Below are 10,761 nucleotides of genomic sequence, written 5' to 3'. Positions count from 1 at the left end.
AGCCAGTGAAGAGAGTTACGTCACCCGTCAAGTTCCCCACGGCAGGAGCTGGAAACAGGGCCGCTTTGGAAAATGTAAGTATATTACAAATGTATTTGCATTTATAAATTACAAACATTAACAGTCATTTAATCTCGGACAACCCCTTTAAGGTTACATGCAATACGTTGCGTTTTTCGGTTCGGTTTTTAAGTTTTGATGCATTTTTCAGCGTGTTTTCATGCTGCAGATTTTGGTGCGATTTTCCACAGCACTAGACAGATACAATTCGCAAGCGGAAACGCAAGATAAGTTGACATGCTGCGGTTTCTCAACAAATGCACCACAGGTCAATTTCCGTACCGAAAATACCACAGCGTGTACATGGGATTTCCTGGAATGTCATTGACTATGCTGGTACTGTATTACGCTGCGGATCTGCAGCACGCAAAACCGCACAGAGTGCATTGAGCCTTACATGTGGACAAGCCCTTACAGCATTTCATGGGCTGAAAGTTTGTGCCATTCAGGCAGTCATACAGTAAACGTCAGCCTATAACTCCAACCTACATAGAATAACATGTCTGAGCCTTTCAAACTCTCTGACCCTGTAATGCACGACCTAAACTAAGTGATTAATTTTTTTTTAAATATATCTATATGTGTATGTATATTTATACTAGTTCCCAAAACAATACATCCTCGTCTTAACTCAGGCAGAGACGACGTCCACCATGTCAATGCGTTACCGCCTTCAGCCATCCCGACCACCGCGCCTTTTCAGGCCACGCCTACTTACCTTAACAGAACCCCGCCCTCTTCACGCTAATCTCGTTCGATTGGTTGGTAGATCTTGGATTTCGCGCTCCCAATGCCCTGACCAACCGCGGTGGGCGTGTCGAGGGTGGAGCTAGCTCCACATATAATAGCTGCAGAGCCGCCCTCTATAGGTTCTTTACGCTTGGTCTCTCTTACCGAAAGGAGTTCTGACTGCAACATATTTGGCTGCTAACGAGCCGCTCCTTCATTCTGCATCATGGCACTTCCCAGGGTTTTCTTCGATATCGCTGTGAGCGATGAGCCTATTGGCCGTGTTACTATAGAGGTAATAGTAAAGCGACTTTGCTTTTTCTTCAACTGTCCGGTGTTTCATTCAGACAGGGCGGGGTTGTGGGCTGCTTGGTCACATGGTGCGTTATTTGGGTTGGCGCTGTGCAATGTGAACTCTGTTGCTGCGCTATTGCTGTCCGTGTGTTTAGTATGTGTATCCAAATGATTGTATTGCGGTTCACATGTAGTCTGTCTGTCTGCTGGTAGCCGCACCCACTCATAGCCACCCGGGCTTTAAAAGAGAAATATTGGCGTAAATGCTTCAAGTACAACTTTGGGGCGACCTGGTTGAGAAAAAAATCGGGCAGTGATGGCGGCATAACATGAGCGTTTCCCGTTTACAAGCGGAGGACCCGGCTTATCGGTAGAATGACTGCTAAAGGAAGGGGTGTGGCTTCCTGCCACGCCTTCTGCACAGCTTGGGGGGGGGGGAGGAATCCATTTTGCGTAGCATGCGTTTATAAAATGTCTGCTTTCTCTCCTATAGTGAAGAGGGTGGTGGCGCCATTTTCCCTGTCTTATAGCTGTGGTAGAGAACGGCCATGTTATGTACGTGTGCTGTAGGCTCTAGTCAAGATGGTTTGTTGAAATGAACTACAGCCTCTTGTACAGTTATCGGCAGAGAATCGTCTAATTTTTAGTATCCATTATTGTTGGAGTCTCATGGTGCGGCTTTTCCATAACGTGGTCGTGTAGCAATAAATAGAAGTGATTATTGCCTCGTCGTTGGCCAGTACATTGCAGGAAGCGTCTGGTTTGTCATAGCTGAAGGAGAGAACCCACTATCTAAAGCCCCAATGTAGCACTCGCCTAATACGTGTGTACTATGACCTTGCTTTGCATGCGGTTCTGGAGCACAAATGATGATAAAAGATGCTGGCATGAGATGACCTGACACTAGATCTTAAGATTGGCCTTGGCTGCACCTCTGACTGCAGAAGGGTCAGCAGGAAGATGATGGGAGTTGGCGTTTCCCACCATGTTCTATTCAGACTTTTCCCTCAGTGACCTTCACTAAATGGCAATTCCGAATGTGCATATAAAGTTGCCCGCAGTCTATCCACATTCGGAGACTTGCAGTATCTATCACTGGGGCATGCTGGACATACTGGTGACATGGTAGCGGAGAAGCTCACATGCCGCAGTCTGTGGTATCCTGTGTGCTGTGTCGTGTAGGTTCATCTCCTGGACTTGTAGTTGATATTTCCTCCATAATTCTTTACCTCATGTCGTCCCTGATTTCCTCAGGTTGAGCCGGGTCCCCACCCCTATTGTCATGTCTGACTTTGTACATGTTCCTCTATGTTGTAAAGTGCTGTGGATTGTGGTAGTATATAAAATACTGGGATTGTTGCACCTCACACCAGGCTAAATGGAGGGAATTGGAATAAATGGCACCGCTCTTTTAATGGTGCAGACCTAATAAATTTGGTGTATTTTGAGCCGACTCAGTAAAGCAAATCTACACCTGCTGTGAGTTTAACTTGTTTTACTTAAAGTGGAGCCAATGCTTGATGTACTGCCTGTGTAAGGACCGCATGCTAGAGGCCTGTACTAGTAGCCAAAACCGCACACACTGCATGCCGCTTGGCTAATGGGAGCGACACGAGAATATAGTGGAATGCTTGGAGTCCTCGCACTCCCCACCCTCCTTCTGGTGACTTGACAGGTGTATACACAACAGCCCATCAATCATCCGCCTGCTGGGAGTGCTGCCCTCATAGTTGGGAGTCCACTGTATCTCAGTGTGCCTAATACCTGGGTGCATGTCTGAAATACGCTATATCTGGCTGTGCTAGTCCTGAACACTATTTTTTTTTTTAAAGTGGAAACAAAAAAAATTGTGTGCAAATTGACTTCTAGACCAGAAAACCGTTGTAGAGGACTTGGCCCAGTTGCACATGGCAGAGTGCCACTTGGGCCATCTTTCACATCTGAGTAACACCCAGTAGTTCTCAGATCCATTCACTTTAGTGGATAAATCGGCTCCATGAAAACAGACCCAACACTCCGATCAGTGGAACGATGAAGCCTGTCCTAACTTTCCATAGTCGTAGATGGGACTCGGGCGACACGCATGGCTCGTGTTCATTATCCCATAAACTACCCCAGTGTCTTTGACCACTAGTCTGGGGTAATGTTATCGGTATGGCTGGCGGCTCCTGCAGGGAGTGTTAGACAATCTGCTCTTGGCATCCCCTGTGCCGATCACAAATGTTCTAGAACGTTCATCTTTGACGTGGTTTCCACAGGGTCTTATCAATGTGACTATTTATTGGAGTATACATGGGAGCGTGGCTTCCAGGTAATCTGCCATGTGTCTGGTAGCCTTTACTGTGTTTAAGCTGGTGGACTCTGGGCATGGCATGTTGAATGACAATGACCTACTGCCCAAGGTATTTGCCACATGCCAGCCTAAATAAACAGACTTTCTGTCTGATTCCACAGCTTAGCCCGTTATTCGCCAGGCTGTCTGCTCTTCTGGAACGTATTTTAATAAGCCTTTCTGTTTGGTTTCTTTGCAGTTGAGAACAGATGTCGTCCCAAAGACAGCAGGTTAGTCTCTCCTTTCTATATATTTGGGCAAGGAATAATCGGGAAGCTTCTAATGTGTGCGGGAAGCATTATGGTCAGGTTAATGTTCCTTATAATCTAAAGTAGTCATCTTGTAAGAATTTTTAATTTAAAGCCCATCCTTCCCACAGCTTCAGTGGCTGGCGATTTTATTGCTCATATATGATCCAACATTGTCATTTCAAAGTCACTCAGTTGCTCATAAGGCCTCATGTGCACGGCTGTGATTTCCGGGTCGGCCGGCCACGAAGTGTCATCCGCGAGCCTCCCGCAAATCGTGGGCTGTGCACATGGCCACGGCCATTATTTTCAATGAGCCCGAACCGCATAACACGGCCGTAATAAGGCTTGTTTTTTCTGCGGTCCGGACTCCGGGGCCATGCACGGACCGTGGAAACCAGTTGTGTGCATTACCCCATATGAATGAATGGGGCCACAATTCTCTTGTGGATTTTTGTGGGAATTGCAGCTGCAAAAGCACGTTTGTGTGCATGAGGTCTAAGAGGGGTCCTGACAAGCACCACATTCCAGACAGTTACTTTTTGGCTGCATGTAATACTACATTACCCCTGTAGTAGGCACTGCAGTACAAATCTAACAAACATCCCCTGGCATGATCAGCTTTGTAAAGTCTTGGTAGCTGGACATGGCAATAAGCTTCTTGCCGTGGTGGTTTTACTAAAGGGCTTGTCAGATCTGAGATTCCACTTAACATGGAGGGCTGTATGAAGGACAGCTGCCTAGAAATTCAATAGCTAGGTCCGTTAATATTAATGGCTTAATGAATGGGGTATTGCTAGCCTAGAAAATCAAAGTATTGCCTTTGTCTACAAGTGAAGCCTTAAAACAAGATGTGACTTTTTTTTTTTTTTTTGGTACCTTGTTTTCCCCACGAAATAACAATCCTGGAGCATCTCTTCTTATAACTTGTGCTGTTCCTTTTATTATTGGAAATGTATGAAATAAGTTAGGCCTCATGCACATGACCGTATTTTTTTCCCACCCGTAAATACGGGTCCGGTGTCACACGTATTCGACCCGTTTTGCACCAGTATTTACGGACCCGTGCCCGTAAATATGGGTCCGGTGTCACCCGTATTTACGGGCACATTTTTGGCGGCAAAATAGCACTGCACTAATCGGCAGCCCCTTCTCTCTATCAGTGCAGCCCCTTTCTGTAATAAAAGTTAAAGAAATTCATACTTACCCGGCTGTTGTCTTGGTGACGCGTCCCTCTCTTCACATCCAGCCCGACCTCCCTGGATGACGCAGCGGTCACATGGGCTGAAATGTCATCCAGGACGTCGGGCCGGATGTCGAGAGGGATGCGTCACCAAGGCAACGGCCGGGAGACCGGACTGGAGGAAGCAGGAAGTTCTCGGTAAGTATGAACGTCTTTTATTTACAGGTTGCTCTTTATTCTGATCGGTAGTCACTGTCCAGGGTGCTGAAAGAGTTACTGCCGATCAGTTAACTCTTTCAGCTCCCTGGACAGTGACTATTTACTGACGTCGCTTAGCAACGCTGCCGTAATGACGGGTGCACACATGTAGCCACCCGTCATTACGGGAGCTCCATAGACTTCTATGGACTGTCCGTGCCGTTATTACGGCCTGAAATAGGACATGTTCTATCTTTTTCAACGGCACGGGCACCTTCCCGTAAGAAAACGGGAAGGTACCCGTGGCCAATAGAAGTCTGAGCCCGTAATTACGACCCGTAATAACGGGAGTTTTTACGGTCGTGTGCATGAGGCCTTAGTCTGTCCATGTCTAATTGGTTCCAGTAGGTAGAAACATGCCTGTACAAAGGGGTATGTTAATAAGTCGTCTATTCATAAGTTTCCACTATGAATGGCACAACAAATCTTAAAGATGCCTCATTGTTTCATGGGGGATATGTATTTTCTAAGGCTAAGGTCAGTTTTTTGACACGGAAACCGCACCAAAAAAACTAGTCAAACGGCCCGATAACGCCTCCCATTGATTTCAATGGGATGCGTCTTTTTCCCGCCAGCGGTAAAACCACCTAGTGGGGAAAAAGCGGCATGCCCTATCTACGGGTGTTAACGCCTCTGACCTCCCATTGACTTCAACGGGAGGCAGAGCTTATTTCGCAGCGCTCAATGACCACGTGTGAAAAACTGGAAGTTTGAGGCAGATTTTCCTCTTCCTGCACAAACGGAACTTTGAGGCAGAAATTCCGCCTGCAAAATACTCTGTGTGAACATAGCCAATGGGAGGCGTCGGCGTCTTTTTCCCGCGAGCAGTAAAACTGCCTCGTGGGAAAAAGAAGCGACATGCCCTATCTTCGGGCGCTTCCGCCTCCGACCTCCCATTGACTTCAATGGGAGGCAGGAGAAAGCGTATTTCTCGCTGTTTTATGCCCACGGCGCTCAATGGCCGCGGACGAAAAACGGCGCGAAAATCGGCGTGCAGGGAGAGGAATATCTGCCTCAAAGTTCCAAACGGAATTTTGAGGCAGATATTCCTCCCCCAAAATACTCCGTGTGAACAGCAATTATCGTGCCGTTTTTCGCCCGCGGCCATTGAGCGCCGCGGGCATAAAACAGCGAGATATACGCTTTCTCCTGCCTCCCATTGAAGTCAATGGGAGGTCGGAGGCGGAAGCGCCCGAAGATAGGGCATGTCGCTTCTTTTTCCCGCGAGGCAGTTTTACTGCTCGCGGGAAAAAGACGCAGACGCCTCCCATTGAAATCAATGGGAGGCGTTCTCGGGCCGTTTCTGCCGAGTTTTGCGACGCGGTTTCCGCGTCAAAAAACTCGGCAAAAGACCCCGTGTGAACATAGCCTAAGGCTATGTTCACACGGGGTATTTTGCAGGAGGAATATCTGCCTCAAAATTCCGTTTGGAAGTTTGAGGCAGATATTCCTCTCCCTGCACGCTGATTTTCGTGCCGTTTTTCGCCCGCGCCCATTGTGCGCCGCGGGAATAAAACAGCGTGAAATACGCTTTCTCTGCCTCCCATTGAGGTCAGAGGCGGAAGCGCCCGAAGATAGGGCATGTGTCTTTTTCCCGTGAGGCAGTTTTTCTGCTCGCGGGAAAAAGACGCCGACGCCTCCCATTGAAATCAATGGGAGGCGTTCTCGGGCAGTTTTTGCCGAGTTTTGCGACGCGTTTTCCACGTCAAGAAACTCGGCAAAATACTCCGTGTGAACATAGCCTAAGACTGACATGTTTTACAGTAAAGACTATAAAAGTTTTGAATTTTTAGTTTAAAAAAAAAAAACAGCAGATTGGTGCAGCTTTCAAATTGGTTCTTATATCATTTTTTACTTTGAGATACAGCTGCTTTATATTGTTTGCTAACTGCCTGTTCACATCAGCGTCGGCTTTCCGTTCCGGGGTTTTATTGGAGGTTTCCGTTGGGTGAACCCCGCAACGGTAGGTCAATCTTTAAACCACAGCTTCCGTTTTCGTCACCATTCTGGCAGATTTCTGTTTTTCCGACAATCAATAGCGCAGTCGACTGCGCTATTGATTCCGTCTTTAAAACGGATACCTGTCGAATGGTGATGAACGGAAACCATTAGCGATGTTTCTGTCACGATTGATTGGGTGATGTCAGTCATACTTGTCAGCTAATGTAGGGACACTGTTAAATAGGATGGAGCTGGGGGCATGGAGTTTAGTAGCAGAGAATATATAATTTTTTATGTCTGGTTTTTATAATAAAATATTGCCAGGACTAATCTTTGCATCTAGCAGACGGCAACATTCTGCTGTAGTGCCAGGTACCCCTGGCTTTGGGGTGATTTGATTCACTTAATAAAGGCAAACAGACAAGCGCCCTGCTGATCACTTTTATGCATCCAAAAAATGTTAGCTTGTCGGTAGCCCATGTCCCCCCATACCTGGTCACTGCTCTGTTTGGAGTAGACAACATGCTGTATTCATCAGCACTTGTTTAATGTATGGAATATCTTTCTATGTAAAGGGCCTTCTCCACAAAAATTCACAGGCTTCAAGTAGTGGTTAATACATTTATGGATGTTCTGAGAATATATGTGGTAATCTGACGTTTCTTTGTCTTATCCGGTTCTAGAAAACTTCATGCAGTTGTGCACTGGGGATAAAGGATACGGCTACAAGGGATCAACTTTCCATAGAATCATCCCATCCTTTATGTGCCAGGTATGAATGACTTGTATTTTTACTGTAGTGACTCAGTATTGTTTCTGATATCCCTTTGTGATGGGCATTATTCACTTGGCTAGTAAAATTTAAGTGTTGGGCTACGTTCAGACGAGGGCATCCGATTTGCACGGATAAAAAAAAAAAGCAGCTTTTTTCCTTAATTTCTTATGCGTTGCATGTTGGCATCAGTGCTTTGCATGTGGGCATGCATTTATAGTGTCCGTGCAAGCACTTCATTTTTATTTTTACATTTATTTCTCTGCTTTCCTATGTATTTTTGATGCATGAATGTCTGTGTGGTTGTCACGCACCCATAGACTTCAATGGGCGACTAGGTTTAGGACATACAGTGAGTTCCACACAACGGGCACTCGCTGCCTGAAAACTCGCATCTGAATAGCCCCATTGAAATGAATGGGTCAGTGTTCTGTGAGTTCTCAACCCACAGCACATAGACGAGTATTACATTTGTCTGTATTAGCCCTTAAAGGGATTGTACAGGATTAGAAAAACATGACTGCGCTCTTCCAAAGGTCTTTTTATAAACCAGCCGTGTTTTTCTAATCGTATACACCAAAATAAAGGACTTCTCCAGGTCTTTTATATTGAAGGCTTATGTTTAGATTATTGATAGATCATTGGGGTCTGACTCTGAGAGGGCCACAGCCTGTAAGTTTACCAGGCACAATGCTGTACACTTCCATAGCAGCTGCACCTGGGATTGCAAATCCAGTCCCACTTTAGTGAATGGGACAAGGTTGCAGAGAACTGCTCAGCTGCTACAAAAGTGTCATTGTGCCTGAATTTAAAGTGGCAAGGCTGCGTTGGTGGAGGTGCCAGGAGTCTAACTCCCACCCTTTCCATGTCTTTGCCTAAGGGTAGGCCATCAATAGAAGTACGGAGAATCCCTTTAAGCCCCCTTCTTAAATTACCTGGACAATGTAATGTTCAATGTCCTGATCCAAGGGGGTTGATATCCCATACATCCAATGTGTGTACTGTAAGAAATCATTGTCTGACTCTAATGGACTTTCTTAGTGACTGGCAGTGGTGACCTTGCCAGGCTGCCTAGTGATCTATCCTGAGGCAACCACTTTAAGATTTGTTTTTAATATCACTATTCACATCTGCAGGGAGGAGATTTCACTCATCACAATGGAACTGGTGGAAAGTCCATTTATGGGGCCAAGTTTGCTGATGAGAACTTCACCCTGAAGCACACTGGAGCCGGTATTATGTCTATGGCTAATGCTGGACCTAACACAAATGGATCCCAGTTCTTTATCTGCACTGCTAAAACTGAGTGGTAAGCTTCTGCATATCTAAATCATCTGTTGCCAAAACGTAAGCTCCTGTGTTCTTGGCACTCATTAGATATGTGCCAAGAAAGATGCACTGCTGTGTATATATTGTAGGACCCTCCTCTAATGCTCATCAGTCCTTGTCCCAAATTGGATCCACATATAATGGCTTTGGTTTCTACTGTATGTTAACTGTAGCTGATCCATTTGTTGACCTAGATGAAGGCAGTGGTAACTAAGGCTGGGTTCATTGAGCATTTTATTTTAGTCTTTAAACGCAGCCTACCCAAAAAACATATATTTCTGAATTTAATGGTTCTAGGCTTACAGCTGAAATTAGAAAAATGTATGGATTCTTTAAAGATGTGTTTTGCATTTATTTATTTAGGCTCTATCTGAAAACGCAACAAAATAGCTTGTTTCTAAGCATTGCCTGGGTAAAGATCAGCATATAAACACTTAAATGCTTATTGCAGCTTTTGCACGAAGAGTTGGCAGCACATGTCCCTGTGTAAATGTGATGTGAATACATGGGGAGAAATGTAGTAATGGTCATATGTCCCCATACTGAACTATCATTGCTCCATTTGAATGGGGTAGTTGAGCACCAATCAACCAGCTGCATTGGCAGTCATTATAGGTAGTTTAACACTGGTAACATCTGTCCATGCAAAATCACCCTAATAAGATGTCTTCACTGGTCAGTTCACTAATTTTTGTTTTCCTATGTTCAGGCTGGATGGAAAGCATGTGGTGTTCGGCAAAGTTGTTGATGGCTATGAAATAGTAAAGAAAATGGAGTCATTTGGCTGCAACAGTGGAAAGACATCCAAGAAAGTCACCATTGCCAACTGTGGTCGGCTTTAAGGAACGCCTCCCTGGTCTTAACATTACAAGCATTCCTTATTCCCTTTGACTGCTTCGGATTCATTCTGTTATAAAAATGAGGCTTTGTGGACTGCTGGAACTTAACATTACACACTGTAACTGTTTTTGTTTTTTTTTGTTATTTTTTGGCTCATTTTCCATAAGTTCTGTGGTCTGCAGAACACAATCAAAGATTAAATAAAAAAAAATATGTAATAAACTAGTGTGACACTTTATTGCCAGGGTCTTGTGCGCTTACTATGAGAATGAAATTATTTGCTGCTCATAGCTATCTGAAATCTGCTAACTGAATTTAGAATCTAACAGTATACCTGATAAACAGCAACTTGGTTATCTACTTGCTGTTAAAATTAAGGTATTTTAGCCATTCAAATTCTGAAGTTACTGCTGCTACTTGTCCTCCCTATAATCTGCTGACTATCTGGTTTTAGAGGAATCCATCCCTAGCTACAGAGCAGAGACAAACTGTAGTAAAGGGGGGGACTCTCTTTATTCCCTACCGATAGAGGGGAGGGCGAGCAGAGAGAAACACTGCAGCCCATATCTTAAGGAGAGCTGAGAAATGCATGCGCACAGCTCAGTGTTATAGGTCGCCCAGTGCTGGATTCGCAGCTACGCTGCTTATTACTGCCGCATGATCTCCATGCTGCTGCTTTATATGTATTATATATTCTGTGTGCAGTGTATTGGAGACATGGTGCCGGTTAGGCTCCACCCACTAGCTCAGAAAACAAAATTTGATGCCTGCAGTA

General features: G+C 45.2%; 1 protein-coding gene across 1 annotated transcript; it reads left to right on the top strand.

Annotated features, from left to right (window-relative positions):
• The first annotated feature begins 921 nt into the window (after positions 1-921).
• Positions 922-10,208, top strand: LOC142749979 (peptidyl-prolyl cis-trans isomerase-like). The gene is made up of 5 exons (XM_075858646.1): positions 922-1,084; positions 3,615-3,645; positions 7,729-7,817; positions 8,954-9,126; positions 9,856-10,208. Exons 1-5 carry the CDS (start codon positions 1,016-1,018, stop codon positions 9,986-9,988), a joined length of 495 nt encoding a protein of 164 aa, XP_075714761.1. The 5' UTR covers positions 922-1,015; the 3' UTR covers positions 9,989-10,208.
• The last annotated feature ends 553 nt before the right edge of the window (positions 10,209-10,761 follow it).

Source organism: Rhinoderma darwinii, chromosome 3, assembly GCF_050947455.1.
Source record: "Rhinoderma darwinii isolate aRhiDar2 chromosome 3, aRhiDar2.hap1, whole genome shotgun sequence".
Lineage (NCBI taxonomy): Eukaryota > Metazoa > Chordata > Amphibia > Anura > Rhinodermatidae > Rhinoderma > Rhinoderma darwinii.
The sequence above is the reverse complement of the archived record's forward strand: the minus strand, read 5'-3'. Positions and strand labels throughout refer to the sequence as shown.